Below are 20,179 nucleotides of genomic sequence, written 5' to 3' on the forward strand. Positions count from 1 at the left end.
GTTCATGGGTGGCTGTTTTGTCTCTATTCAGCCGGGTCTGCCGCCGTTCCCAAACTCGATTTCTGCATTGAAATGGGGCAGCGTCAGTTTTGCTCGTTCCAAGCAGTTGTGCTTCTAGCTGCGGCTGCAAAAAGCGGCGACAGCTGGTGGCAACTGCGTCTGGCAGGCCTGCACATTGTCGACTGGCACACTGCGCAACGAAGCGGGTTCCAAAAGAGCACATTGGCACACAGAAGTTCGTTCTTTCTCCTTTGTAGCCGAAGCAACAGCAAGGAGATTGCTCTGCAAAAATAAAGTGCAGTGTAAGAATTATCATTTTCTCTCCCCTTCCAACTAAGGGACATACATGCGCAGAGAGAGATTTCTGGGTGTGCATCTGTGGCTGAATGGGAGACACCACATGCAGTAACCGTTCCTGTGCATGCATTTCCAGTTCTGGAAAACTGGTGTCCCACTGATTAGTTGTTTGGAACAGAGAACTGGATTCTGTTCTCTTCCCTGCCAAACAGCTGATTGGTGGGTTTTCAATGCTTTAAAAAAATGTATTTTGAAAGGCTCTCCTTGCATTTTGCTGGATTGGAATCTTGGTGTTCAGAATTTCAGGCTCTACCTTTCAGTCCCTCTGATTGGCTCAGGCATGGATTCAGAGTCATCAGAGCCCACCCGCCACTCGATCCATGGGGTTCTGAGAAATTCTGCCCATCAGTCTCAGGGTGCCATTGAAGAGCAAAAGCTTATGCAGCTAATGACTGTAGGTGAGGCAGCCCTTCTTCCTTTTTTTATTTTAAATAATAATTTTTATTGAGTTTTCCATATTTCATTTTAATTCAGTACGCATATTCACAACTTACATTATTTGCTCAGAGGGAGCATTGACCTCCTTCCCTCCCTCTTTCTGACTTCCCTATAACATTAACGTATCTACCATATTTCCATAATCACTTTTTTACTTTATATCAGCATTTTTTTAAAAATCACTCTCTCATTTGTAAATTATCATCTTAATTTCACATTACTAAACATTTCATGTTAAAGCTACAAACGTTTTCAAGTAAGTACAGTTTTCTTTCAAATAATAAATAAATTTGCTCCAGTCCTTTGGAAATCTTTCATCGGGCCAATTCCTGATTTTCCCCGTCAACTTCGCCAACTCCGCAAATTCTACCATTTTTATCTGCCAGTCCTCCAATGTGGGGAGTTCTTGCTGTTTCCATCTTTGGGCCAGGAGGATTCTTACTGCGGTTGTGGCGTACATGAATAAATTTACATCTTTTTAATGAATTTCTTCACTAATTAGCCCCAGTAAGAATGCCTCTGGTTTTTTACTGAAATTATATTTTAATATCTTTTTTAATTCATTGTAAATAATGTCCCAGAAGGCCTTAACTTTGGTGAGGTCCCTTCTTCCAACCACTTGCCCAGTCAGAAATTGGCCACCTTCTCTCTTCCTAAAATAATAATAAAAAATAAAAAATAATAAAAAATAATAACAATAATAACAATAAGTATCCATCTGAGGATGAGGATGAATGGAGGAGCGCCTCAGTTTCCTTGCAGTTTATGTGAGTGGGAATAATATTTACATAGCCTAGGACATAGAATAATAGAATTGTAAAGTTGGAAGGGACCACGCAAGGCATCTAGTCCAACCCACTGCGTTTCAGAGTTGTGGGGGGTGTATGGGGGGGATGAATCTTCATGCCCTTGCTGCCTAAAAGTCAATGTGGCAAAATCCGCTTCCTGGCAGCTTACTATGAATGCTGGAGTGCAAGCGACCTCGGCCTGCGTTGCGAGGAGTGACTTGGCTGCATTTGGTGAAAAGACCGCGCGCACTTTTCCCTGAGGTATTTCAACCAATTTGTATGCTTTCCAATCTACAGAGGTGATATGCGGTAGGGTGGGATCATTTGAAAGGTTTCTTGAGCAACATAGAGTAATAGAATCATAGAGTTGGAAGTGACCCTGAGAATCATCTAGTCCATGGGTAGGCAAACTAAGGCCCGGGGGCCGGATCTGGCCCAATTGCCTTCTAAATCTGGCCTGCGGACGGTCTGGGAATCAGTGTGTTTTTACATGAGTAGAATGTGTCCTTTTATTTAAAATGCATCTCTGGGTTATTTTTGGTGCATAGGAATTCGTTTATTTTTTCCTCCCAAATTATAATCCGGCCCTCCCACAAGGTCTGAGGGACAGTGGACCGGCCCCCTGCTGAAAAGGTTTGCTGACCCCTGATCTAGTCAGCCCCCCTGCAATGCAGAACTACGAAACTGTCCTGTACGGGCATCGAACCTGCAACCCCGGCGTTATCAGCACGACGCCGTAACCGACTGAGCTACCCAGGCACATGGAATAGAGAGTGAAATGGGGCCAACTTCTTCCCACTGCTTACATTAAGAGAGTTGTGTTTTTATGGCTGTTTTAAGCATGTATATTATTGTAAGACAAAGGGAAGGGAAAGGTTACAGCCTGATCTGTTGGCACAGAGCAGAGTGATGAACATAACAAAAGACATTTTCAGTCTTTTTGGTACATAGCAGAGGTTGGTGATCCTGTAGCCCTTTAGCTGGACTAGCCGCCTTCCCAGTTGGTGGTAACCTGCCCAGTGGGTCTGTGGCACCATTCACATAACAAAAGCTCCCATGGAAATGTAACTTTTTTTCCTTCTTTCTAAAGTAGGGGGCCCATAGCTTGGCTTTTGAAAAATAAGGGGTCTGCAATACTTAGCTAACTGGGGACCACTAGAGGGCAAGACTCTTGTTTTGGAAGAGACAACAACAACAACAACAATTTTATTTATCTCCCACCCAACTGGTTGGGTTGCCCCAGCCACTCTGGGCCGCTTCCAGCACATATAAAAACATGATAGAACACCAAACATACTATAGATTCAAATTCCAGACTGCCCCTGTTTAGGGAGATGGCTTTGCTTATGCAGTGGTACCTTGGGTTAAGAACTTAATTAGTTCCGGAGGTCCGTTCTTAACCTGAAACTGTTCTTAACCTGAAGCACCTCTTTAGCTAATGGGGCCTCCTGCTGATGCCGCGCCGCCGGAGCACGATTTCTGTTCTCATCCTGAAGCAAAGTTCTTAACCCGAGGTACTATTTCTGGGTTAGCGGAGTCTGTAACGTGAAGCGTCTGTAACCTGAAGCATCTGTAACCCAAGGTACCACTGTACCATTATATATGTGGGAATTAGCCAAAGGGCTTGCTTAGTATGAGGCATAGCGGGGACTTCTGTTACAAACAGAACCTGGACCTTTGTCTGATCATACAAGGCAATGAGTCTGTTTTTATGGGCTTAGGTGTTCTCCCACCCCCCAACCCCCCAAAAGAAAATACCTGAGTGAAAGGCTGGTCTGCTACAGAACTGTGCCACAGATAGAGCTGATGTGTGTAGTGCTTAGAGCTCTGAGTCACTAATGCAAGCTGAACTCATAATTTGGTCCCTTCCTTCCTTATGGTTAGCTGGCACAGGTAGCCAGTACCTACAGTGAGGTGGTCATGGTTGATGGGAAGTTTTGCTTCTGCACATGACTCTGGCAAACCCCTGAAGTGTTCCTTCCTCACCCACCCTAGAATGTTTTGTTCACATTGAGTTCATGACACATCGTACCCTGACCTGTTCTCAATGCATGGTTGACCACATCTACGGAATGCGATAGTTATGTTCTTTTAAGTCTCGCTATATCAATCACTAGTAATAGTTTAATAAGGAGGTTTTCATGCCTGTCCAATTCTGTGTTCCCTTTCCCAACCTTTAATCTATATGCAACCTTTGCATTGTATTTGTGTTAACCAATCAGCAGCAAGCACATATGTGGCAATGCTGTAATATTCAATAAAAGGGACTCCCCGAGACATGCTCGAGAGATGCCTCCCATATGACACTTGTCATTCGTCTGTCGTTTATTTCAACCCAACACATGGTGCCACTTTTGTCACTGCTGTTGTATAAACCAGCAGGCTTTGAAAATCAAGGAGGGGAAGATTTAGGCATCCACCCATGTCAGGGCTCTACAGTTTGACTTTTGATGGGAAAATCCAAGAAAAAAGCAGAATGATCTTTTATTGAACATTCCTGCTAAATAGATCCGGGATCCTAAACGGACACCAAAAGTGGAAAGAAAGATGTTCCTCATCATTGTAGTTTGTAATCTCAGCCTTCAGCAGTCACATCTGTCAATTCTCCGATTTGTTTTGTTGCCAGAGTAACTAAGGTATTCTAACGCCAACTTGCACGGTGTTACATCTGGGCTTTCTAACAGCTCAGGGTTTTTTGTTGTTTTTTTTAAAAAATTGGTTAAAAATTTAGAATGTTAAATCCAGTTTGAAGTGTTGCTAACGTGCTGAGAGCTTTGCAAAGAGCTCTCGTTGGGTCTGGCAGCTGGGGTTGGGCAAAGCTTTAACTGGAATTCGTTTGACAAGTTCTTTTCTTTGATTAAGCAAGCTCAGTTAGGGGAAATGAAGCTGTGCTATTCAATATCACCTAGGGAACTTTGGCAAAAGTGAATGTTTAAAACATAGGTCAGATTATTGGATCAGGAATCGGGGAGGATTGAATGCACACCACCTCAATATAGCAGCGTTGTGCCCTTTCCAGTTTGATACGATGCTGCAATGGATTTATATTTATTATGATTTAATGTTTTTAAACGAGTCACATTCCTGTGCCGAAAAAGCAGTGCCTGCAGCAACATGCAAAACCATTCTCTCTCTCGGGGCTCAGTGTGAGATAATAACATATTCAAAACTGAGAGCTAAAATACAGAATTTAAAACGAGGATCTTTGGAACAGCAAATTTAAGCCAGGTGAAACTCTCATCTCATGCCCTGGCCTGAGACAAAATTCAGGATTTCTAAAATTATTATTCTGAAGAAACATGAGCAAGGGTGGGTATTGCACATGGGTTTTTGCCCTTCTGTGGTTGACAGAACTTCCCTTATTCTAGACTCCTAAGTTCATGAATGCTGAGGTGAATGCACTCTCTCCGTGCTTCAATTTGGTATGGCCACACGCATGACCCTAATCCTGATGAAATCTGTGTTTATCACAGTCTCTGTGTGTGATTGCATACCCCCCAGCATTTCTCCACTGAAAACAGTGACATCCTATCCCATAATAATATTACTTTTATTATTTTTACCCCACCATCTGAGTGGGTTGCCCCAGCATATATAGAAACATAATAAAACGTTAAACGTTTAAAAACTTCCCTATACAGGGCTGCCTTCAGATGTCTTCTAAAGGTTGCATAGTTATTTATCTTCTTAGCTCAGGGGTCACATAACTCCATACCCTCCGACATTTCTCTGATGAAAATAGTGACAATAGCAGAACAGTCTTGGATCAAATCCTGGCTTCTGTAAATCCAGAACTGTCCCTGGAAAATAGGGACACTTGGAATGTCTGTGATTGGGACCGAATGCAGAGACTCACTATAGATTTCTGAACTTGTCCAACATGTTGACCACATTAAATCAACAAGCACTGTCTCTTTCACCCCACTGACATTTATATTATTGGTAGCAGCCTGTGCCACAGATTTCCCACAGTCAACTGTGCTTTAAAAGTGCATGCTACAAGGTGGAGTGTCGGGGTGCAATTGTTAAACTGTGCTTTGCTCTCCCTTCAGAAGTGCAGAAGGCTGTTGAGAAGGATGTCGCCAAGTGTCAAGGACAACATGAAGAACCTGTTTCTTCTTCTCCTGGCGGCCTTTGGACTTTGCTGGACCCAATACAAGACCAATCCGAAGCCCGTAAGGACATCTATTGTCCACCTCTTTGAGTGGCGCTGGATTGACATTGCTCTTGAATGTGAACGTTACTTAGCCCCAAATGGATTTGCAGGTGTCCAGGTTAGTACTCTCTCTTGTTTGCTGAAGACAAAATAACTATCTGGTAGATTCTGGATGAGTTTCTACCATCCAGTTCATAGCACCCAGTTAATACATTCATAGTCTTCTCACCATGCATGTATGAGATGGATGCTCCATTGATAAACCCACGTTTGTCTAGGCCTCACCTCGCAAAGGATATTGTGGAGCTGGAAAAGGTTGAGGAAAATGGCATCTCATATGGCTACTGTGCTGGAGTTTCTTCGCTTAGAACAAAGGAGGATATGACAGAACTGGATAAAATGATGCCTGATCTGGAGAAAGCAAATAGGGAGAACATTTTCTCTTCTATCGTAATAATAGAACTTGCGGCCATCAAATGAATGTTAGAAATACTAAAACCTTGGGCCATGTTTGAAGGTTCAGGTCAGACGAAAGAACGTCTTTCTTCACATAACATGTAGTGTGTAGTTTGACAAATTCATGCCTAGGAAGGCTATCTTCTACCTCCACTGTTGGATTTAATGTAATATTTTTCTCCCCCCTTAAAGAGGGGAAGAATCACACAAATCGGTCTTCTCCGCCTGTAGACCAAATCATGGAGTGACTGACTTACACGATAGCTAAATATGCCTAATGGGGAGGAGTGTATCTGCCTGCTCTGTCCACTATAAGGCAACAATTCCCAGCAGGTGATTGTGTGAACTTGCCCTCAGTTTACCAGAATACCATTTATTGAGGATTTGCACTAGGTTAAATATTAATAGAGTTTAGAAAAAGAAGTCCTAGTCAATGAACTTTAGTAGCAGGGTTTGTGAATGCTCTGTACTGAGATAGCAACAGAATGTGTCTCACTAAAGGCTGGACCAGGATATGTTATACAAATCGAGACACTTGCCACGTATTTAAGAGCTAGCATGTGGGAATCAGGCATCAAGTTCAGTGGGGATGACCAGTCAGATCCCTGTCCTACTTCGCAGGGTTGTTTTGAGGATAAAATTGCTGTGGAGGTTGGAGAACCTTATGTTGTTGTTTAGTCGTTTAGTCGTTTAGTCGTGACCCCATGGACTCTTCGTGACCCCATGGACCAGAGCACGCCAGGCCTTCCTGTCTTCCACTGCCTCCCGCAATTTGGTCAGGCTGATGTTTGGAGCTTCGAGAACACTGCCCAACCATCTCATCCTCTGTCATCCCCTTCTCCTTGTGCCCTCAATCTTTCCCAACATCAGGGTCTTTTCCAGGGAGTCTTCTCTTCTCATGAGGTGGCCAAAGTATTGGAGCCTCAACTTCACAATCCGTCCTTCCAGTGAGCACTCAGGGCTGATTTCCTTAAGAATGGATAGGTTTGATCTTCTTGCAGTCCATGGGACTCTCAAGAGTCTCCTCCAGCACCATAATTCAAAAGCATCAATTCTTCGGCGATCAGCCTTCTTGATGGTCCAGCTCTCACTTCCATACATCACTACTGGGAAAACCATGGCTTTAACTATATGGACCTTTGTTGGCAAGGGAGAACCTTATATACCACTGCAAACTTCTTGGGAAACTGCTGCTGTAAAATGGAATGAATGAATAACATATATATATATATATATATATATATATATATATATATATATAAAAAATAACCTTATATTATAACCTTATATATATATATATATATATATAATTTTAATCACTTATTCTGGTTCTGCGGAATAAATGATAAAAGAGCTAGGCAGGCTACTGAAACTCTGGGCCCTAAGAACTGGAAATCCCACTGAGCAAATCCTCTCCCATCACGACTTCTAAGATATTGCAAGCACCAGCGGCATGCCTTTAAAACTGCCTTTGCAATCACAAGAGCTAGAAATTAGCTTTTAAAAGTAAAGCTGAGGCCAAACCAGAATATACCTCCTAAGGCAGGCATAGGCAAACTCGGCCCTCCAGATGGTTTGGGACTACAGCTCCCATCATTCCTAGCTAACAGGACCAGTGGTCAGGGATGATGGGAGCTGTAGTCCCAAAACATCTGGAGGGCCGAGTTTGCCTATGCCTGTCCTAAGGCCAAACCGGAACATACCTCACGATCCCTGCATCCGATACTAATACCTGAGTTTGTGCAGTTGGATTGTGGGATGGTTATTATCTTGAAAAATCCCACTTTCTTCCCATATCATATGATACATTTTTCCCCCCTTTCGCTTGGGAAGCCATTTTTCATGCTCCCCATCTATCTGAAATGTAGCAGTCAGACACTAGAGAGGGGACATTGTGGTCCATGGTGCCCAGATAGTGGAAGTTGAGGCCTGGCCTCCCAGCTTCAGATGTGAAGAAAAGATGGTAACATTATTCCAGTGAGCTTTCCCATGGGCCACTTCTGGATTACATAAAATGCTACATAGCCAAGGTATTGGCATTTGAAATGAACCCATATGGAGAATAGCATCTCCATATGGAGATAGCTATTGTTATGCATCAGTTAAGAATACTTGAAGGTAATAAAAGTGTATGATGAGTAAGGGATTCAGGGTCTGTGACCCCACAGAAATTATCTTGGAGGGGGCATTACAAACCCCATACACACACACACACCTACCAAAACTAACCATCCTTAACATAATTGCTAATGTTTGCACTGCTGTATTTATTGTCACATCCGTCACATTCTTTAGTTCAAACTATGATTTAAAAGGGGCCTATCTACCTTCAAACATCAGACTGATAGAAAGAGTTCAATTACGTTTTTATCTCCTACTCGCTCACTACATTTTTGAATTATATAGGTTTCTCCTCCAAATGAAAACCTTGTCGTTACAAGTCCCTGGAGGCCGTGGTGGGAAAGATATCAACCAATCAGTTACAAGTTATGTTCGCGTTCTGGAAATGAAAATGAATTTAGAGACATGGTGGCCAGGTGCAACAATGTCGGAGTAAGTGGCTTTCGGTGGTTATTTATTTTTGGACAATCCTGCTTTCCAACCCAAAGAACGTTGAAAAACATAATAAACCAAGAATCAATTAAAATGGTAAGACTGCAAAATTCTGAGACAAAAATGACGGGAAGCCTTCCCACGCTGGAATATTGGGAAGGCTACATCCTGAACGCTAAGGACTAGAAACCTGAACGGAAATAGAGAGATGCTAGAAGAAGCTAAAACAGATTACTGAAAATAAGTGGCTTGCTAACCACTATACAACTTTGCTGCTTGTATCTTCCGCAGGTGTATATCTATGTGGACGTTGTGATCAACCATATGTGTGGCTCTGGGACTGGCTCTGGGAACCGGGGGACTTGTGGCAGTTATTTCAATGCAGGGACCCGAGATTTCCCAGCTGTCCCATACTCTAGCTTTGATTTCAATGACGAGATATGCAAAACACCCAGTGGGGATATTGAGAATTACAGTGATCCTGTTCAGGTAAGCTTTACACTGTTGATACCTGATATCCCTGGCTCTCTTAAGATGCTGTTGGACTTCATCTCCCATCAGTCTCGGCAATGTGGCCCTTGGTTAAGGCATCATGGGAGTTGGAGCCCAGTGACACTTGGAAGACTCCAGCTTCCCCTCTTACAATATAGCTAAGCTCCTACCAATACCATTTATTTCCTTCTCGGGATCTTATTGGGTCTTAGGTTTGAAATTGTGTTCCAAATGTATTTTTTGTTCTTTAAATGGCTAATAATAATAATAATAATAATAATAATAATAATAATAATAATAATATATTTATACCCCGCCCATCTGGTTGGGTTTCGCCAGCCACTCTGGGTGGCTTCCAACAAAATATTAAAAACAATACAGTGTCAGACTTTAAAAACTTCCCTAAACAGGGCCGCCTTTAGTTGTCTTTTAAAAGCAAAATAGTTGTTTATTGCCTTGACATCTGCTGGGAGGGCGTTCCACAGGGCAGGTGCCAATACCGAGAAGGCCCTGTGCCTGGTTCCCTGTAACCTCACTTCTCACAGAGAGGGAACCACCAGAAGGCCCTCAGCGCTGGATGGGCTGGATGATGGGGGTGGAGATGAATAAATTGGTGGGGTCAGTAGATCCTAAGAGCTTTTGTTCAGGATAGGTGTTGGGCAGCTGTCACAAGTACTTTGGGCATTGCGTGTTTATGCTTTGGCCGCTGAACCAATGGTGGTTTTCTCCACACGCACAGGTTCGCAACTGTCGCCTGTCTGGTCTTGTCGACCTCACACAAAGGAGGGATGACGTGCGTTCAAAAATGGCCGACTACCTCAACCACCTGATTGATATTGGTGTAGCAGGGTTCCGAATCGATGCTTCCAAGCACATGTGGCCTGAGGACATCGCTGCTATTTTAAGCAAAGCACATGACCTCAACACACGGTGGTTTGCCAAAGGTTCACGGCCTTTTGTGTATCAGGAGGTAAGTAACAGGAATTTTAAGCATTTTGTCTAGCACTTTCCAGTGTTCAAACTGTTCTGCATGCCCTACTTACTTATGTGTCAGGCTTCGGGGAATTGGCTTCCTCCCCCTGTGGCAGTAGATAAGAAGATCAAAGAAAGGAAAGCCTTACCTGTTCGAAACTTTAATAATCACAGCACGAGAACGAAGAACACATCTCCTAGAAATGGTGGTGTTCCCAATTAAGGATTACACCCTCTTCCATTCCTATTAATCTACGTCACTCCTAACCTTGTAATCTGAGTTTGTACCCACTGTGCTTTCTTTTCTGCCACTTTCTGAGCTCTTTTTTACCTTGGGCTGAGCAGAGGAATGCTGTCCAGAGACTGTGAATCTGTTAACCCTCTCCCTTCCAGTGTTTCTTCTCCTAGCTGTTCCCCATCCAGTATTTCCCAGCTTCTGCCTTCTGAATTAGGCCCCTCTGCAAACCACTGTTCCAAATCTATACTGTCCTCCTGCTCCTGGGAAGAGGCAGGGGGAGGGGGTGGATCCCACCATTCCTCCTCAGTGCAGCCCTCCTCAGCACAGTCCCTGACAACATGCTTTCTGTCCCTGGGGGACTCTTGGGCTGGCGGCTCCCAGCTATCCTCCTCATCCAACCAGGTTCAGACAGGTGGACAGGAAGCACTCCACAATGCAACATTTTGCTGGAAGTCTAACTTGTATGCTCCGAATGCCAGATACATGGGCATCTGCTGTTTGGAACAGAATGCTAGACCTCATGGAGCTTTGGTCTTACCCAGCAAGGCAATTATTTTCTCCAAGTAAACCCTTAAAGGTAAAGGTAAAGGGACCCCTGACCATTAGGTCAGGTTGTGGCTGACTCTGGGGTTGCGGCGCTCATCTTGCTTTACTGTCCGAGGGAGCTGGTGTACAGCTTCCGGGTCATGTGGCCAGCATAACTAAGCCGCTTATGGCGAACCGGAGCAGCACACAGAAACACCGTTTACCTTCCTGCCGGAGCAGTACCTATTTGTCTACTTGCACTTTGATGTGCTTTTGAACTGCTAGGTTGGCAGGAGCAGGGACCGAGCAATGGGAACTCACCCCATTGTGGGAATTCGAACCGCCAACCTTCTGGTCGGCAAGTCCTAGGCTCTGTGGTTTAACCCACAGCGCCACCCGTGTCCCAAGTCAACCCTTAGACATTGCTTAAAAGAATGGAAGAACTGATACACTTGGGCACAACTGCTGCTAGTGCAAATATTGAGTTGGGAAGGAGTTTGCTGTTCCGTGTGGAGCCCTTTGTAAGAACCGTTAATTTTAGTGCATTGTGATTGGTGGGACTTAAAAGTGCTTCAGGTCAGCTGCTTCACGTCCTGATATATTCCCATTGTTCACGCTAGTGCCTCGTTTCAAAAGTGTAAGATGCTAGAGCCCAGAGGAAACCAACTCCATAAGGTAACGGCCATAATAGCCGAAACCATATTGGAGATAAGTCGAAATTGATACCACTAGATGTAACACAGTACGTACCACAAGATATTTACGTCTTAGTTCAGCTCGCCGACTATTCCTGCAGTAGCCTACCTTCTCTCAGTGATGTTGGTTTCTGCAGCAAATTGAAATCAATATCGTGTATCCTTTTTCTCTGTGTCTTCCCCCGGCTTTTTCCAGGTAATTGACTTGGGCGGTGAAGCGGTCCACAGCTCTGAATACTTCAGAAACGGCCGGGTGACTGAGTTTAAATATGGCGCAGAACTCGGAACAGTCCTCCGCAAATGGAACGGAGAAAAGATGGCAAATTTAAAGTAAATTGCTTTAGACTCAATCCATGCCCAGGGGCCCACACACTGAGGGTGGGGTGCAGAGGGCACCCCCCCCCCGCATGCAGATGGAAGCCAAACACTGCAGATGTCCGTCCCCCCCATTGCTAGCGTAATAATACAATCATGGCCTACAACAGGAGTGGGGTTTCTATATGAAACTCCACAGGTGTGCTTTTCTGCCTATAATAGGAAGGACAGGATTATTCCTCCCCCCCTCTCCTTTTTTAAAAAATAAAAATGCAAAAATGTGTAGTGGTTCCCTGACTGGAATTTCTTTCCCCTGAAAACCCAAATGGATCCAACGCTTTTGGCATTTTGGTCCATTTGCCCAAGAGGTTATGGAGCATTAGCTGCCACTGCAATTCTGAGTATTTTATTACCTGTTTTATGACAGATTCTAGGTGCTTTTATAACCCCAATCCTGACCTGGCTTTACTGGCTGCCAGTTAGTTTCCAGGTCCAATTCAAAGTGCTGGTGTTGACCTATAAATTCTTATGCAGTTCAGGACCTCAATAACTTAAGAACCACTTCTCTCCATATGAACCAACCCAGACCCTGTGCTTGTCACCTGAGGCCCTTCTTGATGTTCCCCCTCCCTGAGAGGTCCAGAGGGTGGCGATGATGATGATGACGACGATAATTTATTTATAGCCCGCCCATCTGGCTGGGTTTTCCCAGCCACTCTGGGAGGCTTCCAATACACACAATAATAATAATAAAACATCAAACATTAATAGTAGCAATCAGATCCTATATAAAAAGTCACAATAACTTTAAAACAAACAATTTATTTCAAATAAAGCAATATTCAACAATCCATTAGAATCCAATAGTAAACAGTAAAATTAAACATCAGCAAATAATAATTTAACAGTTTACATTTATTACAGTAAAGAATTACTAATTATACAGTGGTACCTTGGGTTAAGAACTTAATTTGTTCTGGAGGTCCATTCTTAACCTGAAACTGTTCTTAACCTGAAGCACCACTTTAGCTAATGGGGCCTCCTGCTGCTGCCGCGCTGCCGATTTCTGTTCTCATCCTGAAGCAAAGTTCTTAACCCGAGGTACTATTTCTGGGTTTGCAGAGTCTGTAACCTGAAGCGTATGTAACCTGAAGCGTATGTAACCTGAGCTATGACTGTAATCAGTAAAATAGCAGCAAATTGCAACGTATAGAATACAGCAAAACATACAAAACCATGTAAAAAGGATCAAATTGAGAAACAAGGACACCAACAAGAAATAATAAAATTATTTCTAAAAACTGTCCCTGAACACAAGAATGGGCCTTTTCTGTGATGGTTCCTCAACTGTGCAATGCTCTCCCCAGAGAAGCTCACCTAGCACCATCATTACATGGCTTTAGGTGCCAAGCAAACCATTCCTCTTTTTCAAGGCCTTTGGCCATTAAATAATCTATGGCCTGTTAAAGGTGGGGATTATCAGGCCGTTATCATGATTATTATTTTTTAATGCTATCTATCATCATGCTTTTTATTATGTTATTATTATTATGCTCTGTAAAATGTGTTTTATCTCTTGATAAAAGGCAGTATGTAAATCAAATTAATCATTATCATCGTTATCACCATCTTCACCAAACTTCTAAAGCTGTGCTTTTACCTGCTCTTAAGCTGTCTGGAATGGTTTTTGTTTCAGTTTGGCTGTCACCCCCTCAGAGATTGTGTCATGAGCTAAAAAAATATACCTGGTAAACAAACAATAGTTTGCACCAAAGTGAATTGTGAATAAAGTTTTGATTGTTTCTTCACAATTTAGGCGCTGGGGAGAAAACTGGAGTTTGATGCCTTCTGACAAAGCCGTTGTCTTTGTAGATAACCATGACAACCAGAGGGGCCATGGTGCTGGTGGAGCCTCCATTCTTACTTTCTGGAACCCAAGGTAAGGAGCGTCCTTATTGAGCAACAATGTTTATTTCCTGAGGTCTGAATATCCAGGCATGTTGATATCAAAAGCAGTTCAAAAGAGAAGGAATCCTATTGGTCTGCTGGGTACCCAACAACAACAAACCTATGGTTACATGAAATATTCTCAATAAACACACAAGACGTAACCGGCTGCACTTTTGAATAAGTAAGCTATACTATTCATTGTATCAAATTGTAGATTTCAGCGGAAGTCTCATAAAGTTCAACAAGAAAAGCAGAAGACCCAGTGGATCAGTTCATTCTCTAGTCAGTTCATGCATAAGGTCCATACAAGTATAAGTATCTGTTCCACCTGTCTATTCGTAGAGTCCAATAATCCACATGAAGGGTTGTTACAGTTCCACAGAATCCTTTCACAGAGTCTAAGACAAGGATTTCTGGTATATCAGCCTTGTTTCGCCACTACTGTTCTATAAGATCCACTATCCTGTAACATTACGTGGGGCTGCCCTTGAGACTGACCCAGAAACTCCAGCGGGTGCAGAATGCCATGGCGAGACTCCTTATGGGGTCCTTGCTGCGAGATCACATTCATCCGGTACTATACCCGCTGCACTGGCTCCCGGTGGAGTACAGGATCAGGTTTAAGGTGCTGGTTTTAACCTTTAAAGCCCTATATGGCCTAGGACCCTCGTACCTACGGGACCGCCTCTCCTGGTATGCCCCACAGAGGAACTTACGTCTTCAAACAAAAACATCCTGAAGGTCCCAGGCCACAGAGAGGTTAGGCTGGCCTCAACTAGAGCCAGGGCTTTCTCGGCTGCGGCTCCAATCTGGTGGAACACTCTGTCACAAGAGACTAGGGCCCTGTGGGACCTGACATCTTTCCGCAGGGCCTGCAAGACAAAGTTGTTCCACCAGGCCTTTGGTTAGGGCGCAGCCTGACTCCCTCCTCTGGCAACCTGCACAGAATTTTGCTTAACGGTTGCCATCAATTTGATTTTAATTAATTTTTATAATGAAATGTTTTTAAAATGTTGGATTCTTTGATTGTTTGATTATTTGATTGTTGTTAGCCGCCCTGAGCCTGGCTTCGGCTGGGGAGGGTGGGATATAAATAAAATTTATTATTATTATTATTATTATTATTATTATTATTATTATTATTATTATTATTACATATGAGCCTGTTCTACTGATGAAGCCTAGGCTAATGTGGATTATTGGACATATATTAATATTTAAAAATGTCTTCCCATACATTAATATATAAAAATGTGTATAGTCTTGTTATCCAAATACTAATTTCTTTATCAGTAACCTCATATATTCTATATAAAGTCATTCCAAATATCATTACATTTATCCAAAGTAATTATTTGTCTATAAATTGGAACATTACTGTGCTGTATCTAATCTCTGCTTGAATGATCTTCCTATTGAAGAGATTTTTGCTGGTCTGACTCAGTGTTTTAAAAATGTACATATTTGGAGAAAGTGGCAGGACTCAGAATGTCCTCTGGATAGTGCTAGCATCTAATATCCTTGGCTATTGACCATGCTGACTGCAGCTGATGGGAGTTGGTCTCCATCAATGTCTAGAGGGCAACATGTTGGTGCTTCTGCACTTGTACATAAACTACCTATAATGAATTATTAGTGTGGTGCAGAATTCAGGTTTACTTGGCAATATACACAGTATGAATAAAAGACACCTGAGAACTGTACTATCGGGAATGGGGAGTTGCTTTGGAAGAGAATATGAAATTCTTGGGCCTGCTTATTTTCTGTACTTTGGTACACTTTTGGCAACTAGCTGCCTCTTATCCATTTTTCAGACTCTATAAGATGGCAGTTGCGTTTATGCTTGCTCACCCCTACGGATTTACACGGATAATGTCAAGTTACAGGTGGCCAAGAGTTATCCAGCATGGAAAGGTAACTTTATTCTGGTTCACAACAGCTATTTGTTATCACAACAGCTATTTGTTAATTCCATATCAAAGGCGTTCTGTCTTAAGGGATAGTATTGACACTTAGAAAACAGGTTTTTTTGGGCCCAAAGCCAGAGCAGCCATTGAAATCTATGCTTTAAGTTGACTTAGCAGTGTCATCCTGTGCATGTCTACACCCAGAAGTAAGATTTACTGGATTCAGTGGGACTTAATTTCAGGTAACCGTCATAGGATAGCAGTCTTTTGTCTTGATTAGTTTTGGTGAGATTTAAGGAGGACTCATGTTTTTGACTGAGATCACTGACTGCAAAGCCCTCCTCCCTCCCATACGCACAAAATAGACTTAGGCAGGCTTCCACAATAAATTTAGCCTGAGGCTGTGCCTCACAAGTATCAGGCCAGCAAACCTAGTGTGCAAGGATGGGCTATGTCAGGGACTGGCAGGACGAAGAAGAGTGGTGTGAGGCAACAGCCGGGGAACCTTAAGGGAAGCCTGAGAGAAGGAAGGCTCAGAGCCTGGGGAGTGGTGGTGGGACACTGAGGACAGGTCAGAGGATGAAAGAGGGGGACAGAATGGTGGGAGGCTGAAGAAGCAACAGGTTTGAGCGAGAGAGAAGAGCCAGTTGCGTGTCGAGGTCCCCAGGGCCACCCCATAACTCACACATCACACAGAATTTTTGTTTAAGATTTTTGGCATAATTTTGGCCACAACTTTATTGAAATACAAATTTGTGAGTGGTTGCTTAGGCATTGGTTGCGACTATCTGCCCCCACGGTGGGGGACAGACTGACATTCCGCACGATGTGAAAGTCAGAATGGGGGAATACACTTGCGGGTTACGCGGAGCAGGGAACCTGCCCTCAGCCCAAATGCAACCAGGAGCTCATTGCTATGCCCCGAGCCCCCTTGACAGTGGACAAGCAATAGTTAGCCCCCAATTCCTTTAACAGAATCCCTTGCAGCAGCAGCATTAGAGGGGCAGGCACAGCCAATCCATGCCCCTCAACCAACCAAACCATAAACCAATGCCTAACCGCAACCTTACAAGTTGTGACGATTTGCTACGCAGTAGGCAAAAACCAAATGGCCCCAGCCAATCAGCCAGTTGGACATAATTCCTACCAGGCCCCCGCTCCAAAGCAGACGACCCCATGACAGGCGTAGGAAGGTCAAAGCGAACAACCCTATTCTAGGGAGGGAGGGATGGGCAATCCGATGCACTGTCGAAAAGAGGAAGCCCTAGCCTCGTGCGAGGAGTTTTAGCATTTCTGGCTGTCAATCAACAAATGGCAACATTAACTTTTTCCCAACAACAAGGGAAGCCCCAATCGCATCAGGGGCCAATGATCAATTAGCCCGGCCCTCAACTTTGGAGTGTCCTGGCGGCCCCCACCGCAACACGTGCTCTCCATGAAGGAGAACACGCTATGCAGAAAGCAGTGCAGACTCAAGACATGAAGCAGAGGAGGGGCCAAAGGCTGAATAAGCAGAGCTTGACTTTCCTGCTGTAGTAAGCTGCCCTCCTCCCATGTCTCCAAGGTCCCTGACATAGTTTAAGGCTGCTGGGGAGACATCCAGCTGGGGAGGAGACAGTGGGAAGTAGAAGGCAAATACCTTCAGTTCTGGCAACAGTTTCCTATTTGTAAGCAATGCTGCCTGGTATGCTGTATGCGGTTTTCTTGAATAAAGAGCGAACTTTTCTGCCTGTCTCTGCATCTTGAGTGCTGACCTGCATCTGAACCAACCCTGACAGACTAACACACCAGTGTAGTCGAGTCTCAGAACCTTTGCTTGCTATGAGGTTCACCAGTATAATCAAGTAAATTTTGAAGCCTTGTTGTTGTACCTTAAATCAGGCCAGGTCTGTCATAAGTCACATGGCCCAACTACAAATCCCATCATACCGAACTATTGCCCACGCTGGTTGGGGCTGAGAGTTGGAGGGACACAGGTTAGCTACCCCTGTTCTAAATGGAGGCCGTGACTACTCATTTGGGGAATAAACTAGTCTATCATGCTGCCATGACTTACGACAGACCTGGTCTGGTTTATGGTACATCAACCAGCATGTTGAGACTCATGGCCAGTAAATTTTATTCGGCATGTTATAGTCTAATCACTTTAAATATCATCTTCCATAACTAGGACCTAAATGACTGGGTTGGACCACCGAGCAACAGTGATGGATCAATTAAACCTGTTACGATTAACACAAATGGCACCTGTGGTAATGGCTGGGTCTGCGAACATCGTTGGAATCAAATAAGGTAAAGGAAGCTGCCAGATGTGTCATCTGTTCCTGCGGGAGCCTTCTTGAGGTGGAGAAAGCCTGTTTCTCCAGATGTTTAGGATTCCAATGACTTGTGCCTTTTGCATAAGGAAGTGATACACGTGTCTCATTTCTAGGAACATGGTGATATTCCGAAATGTAGTGTACGGCCAACCTATTACGAGGTGGTGGGATGACGACAACAACCAGGTGGCATTTGGACGTGATGGCAAAGGATTCGTTGTGTTTAATAATGATGACAGGTAATGTTTTTATGTAGAGATGAAGGCGTAGCAAGTCATTTGCCAAATTTGTATAGCAGATTAATTTTGCTGCTTGTCTTTTGCATGTCTGCTTGTGCACCCAGGGAAGCAAATGATCCAGAATGACAATGTGACCAGAAGCATATAAACCGAGTATGTAAAATGGCATTAAAAAAATACAATTATTATTTTTGTTTTCTTTTGTACAGGGCCTTGTCGGTAACGTTACCAACCGGTCTTCCCCCTGGCATTTATTGCGATGTTATTTCAGGACGAAAGGAAGGCAACCTTTGCACTGGACCGCAAATCCACGTTGCTGCTAATGGCACTGCTCATTTTCAACTGAACAGCCAAACTGAAAATCCATTCATTGCTATTCATGTCGAAGCCAAGCTGTAATCCACACTGAATCTCTTTTTGTTTGTTTTTCGGTCTTAGTTCTTCTAAGCTTTATGAAGCTAAATTAAAGTAAAATGCAAAATCTCATAAAATATCTCCGGATGAATAAAAGTCACTTTTGGCTCAGCTTATTTCTTTCTTTTCTGATTAGAAGGAATTTTAGAATTCCTTTCTCATTCGTCCTTCAAAGAAGGTAAGTCCTGCTGGATGAGAGCAGTGTGCCATCTTAGTGTGCCATCTTGTTCTTGGCATCACCCAGCCACATGCCTCTGGGAAACTCACAAACGAAGAATGAAGAGGACACCTTTCTCCATCACCACCATTGTTTGAAGAGGACACCTTTCTCCACCACCACCCAAACAAGCTACCCCTGCCAATTTTATGCTCTTCAGATCTTTGCTCTTTTTCTTTTGATCTCATGCGGATTTTGTGTGCACTAAGAAGACTTCTTTTTCTTTATATTTAGATATTTCTGTATGCATAAATAAAACCCAAAGTTTTGCAGATTTTTTTTTATTTAAAAAATGCAAGTCAACCAACACTAAATGAGCTCAGTCGTTGTTGAACAGTGATGGACTTTGGGGTGGGTGGAAGTGGAATGGAACCACTGGAACTCTGACCAACAGCGCTTCGTGCTGCAACACTTTGCTGCAGGTCCCATGTGTCATGCAATAATGCAGTCCATTCCTGCATAGAACTGTTTGCTGGAGGAGTGTCTACAAAGACAAGGGAATCGATCCCTGAGTCCAAGCAGAATGTCTAAGGAGTCTTGATAATCATTCACCATTTGAAATCTTCATTGCTTTGCCCAAGGCAAAGCTGGTGATCTACTCCACCCTGTGGGAAACAGTAGTAACTTCCCCAGCTAAGCGTGATAAATGAACCATTGGGATTAACGTTTGGAGATAGGGTCATACTGACTGTTATTATATTGTTTGGGCTTATTTGTGCAACAGTTACAGGTTACAATTTCATGAAGAGAAATCTAGCTCTGGGCGACTCCTGGTGACCTCAAGCACCTTAGAAAGCAGTTCTCACGGTTCACATGCTGCAGGGAGCTTTTGTTTTCGCTTCACCACCCAAATCTTTGCACCTGTGCAAATATGAAAGCTTGTTTTCCTTTGGTGCATATCAACAGCCAACCTTGCTTTTGCTCATGGTTTCATTGATCAACTTTTCAAAAGCAGGTGTTGCAAGACCACCTTAATTTTTGACGCTGTTTTATTTCAAGGAACTGTAAAGCTGATTATATTAAAGGAATCGGTATTTGAATGTGGATTGGCAATAGCTCTGACCATATTTGCAGCACCTCCTGTGATTTGCCTAGTTGGTGGCACAATAAATTCTTTTTTTATTGCAATTTAAAATTCAAGATATACAT

General features: G+C 43.4%; 1 protein-coding gene across 1 annotated transcript; it reads left to right on the top strand.

The window, feature by feature from the left end:
- Window positions 1-1,751: 1,751 nt before the first annotated feature.
- Window positions 1,752-18,929, top strand: LOC309343844 (pancreatic alpha-amylase-like). Its single transcript, XM_081865965.1, is given in 12 exon segments — window positions 1,752-1,783; window positions 1,785-1,844; window positions 5,636-5,857; window positions 8,602-8,748; window positions 9,040-9,237; window positions 9,980-10,210; window positions 11,867-12,000; window positions 13,802-13,924; window positions 15,750-15,849; window positions 18,013-18,134; window positions 18,274-18,399; window positions 18,609-18,929. Coding segments are annotated over 12 exon segments (1,683 nt in total). The 5' UTR covers window positions 1,752-1,753; the 3' UTR covers window positions 18,799-18,929.
- The last annotated feature ends 1,250 nt before the right edge of the window (window positions 18,930-20,179 follow it).

Source organism: Podarcis erhardii (assembly GCF_964252035.2).
Source record: "Podarcis erhardii genome assembly, chromosome: 6".
NCBI lineage: Eukaryota > Metazoa > Chordata > Lepidosauria > Squamata > Lacertidae > Podarcis > Podarcis erhardii.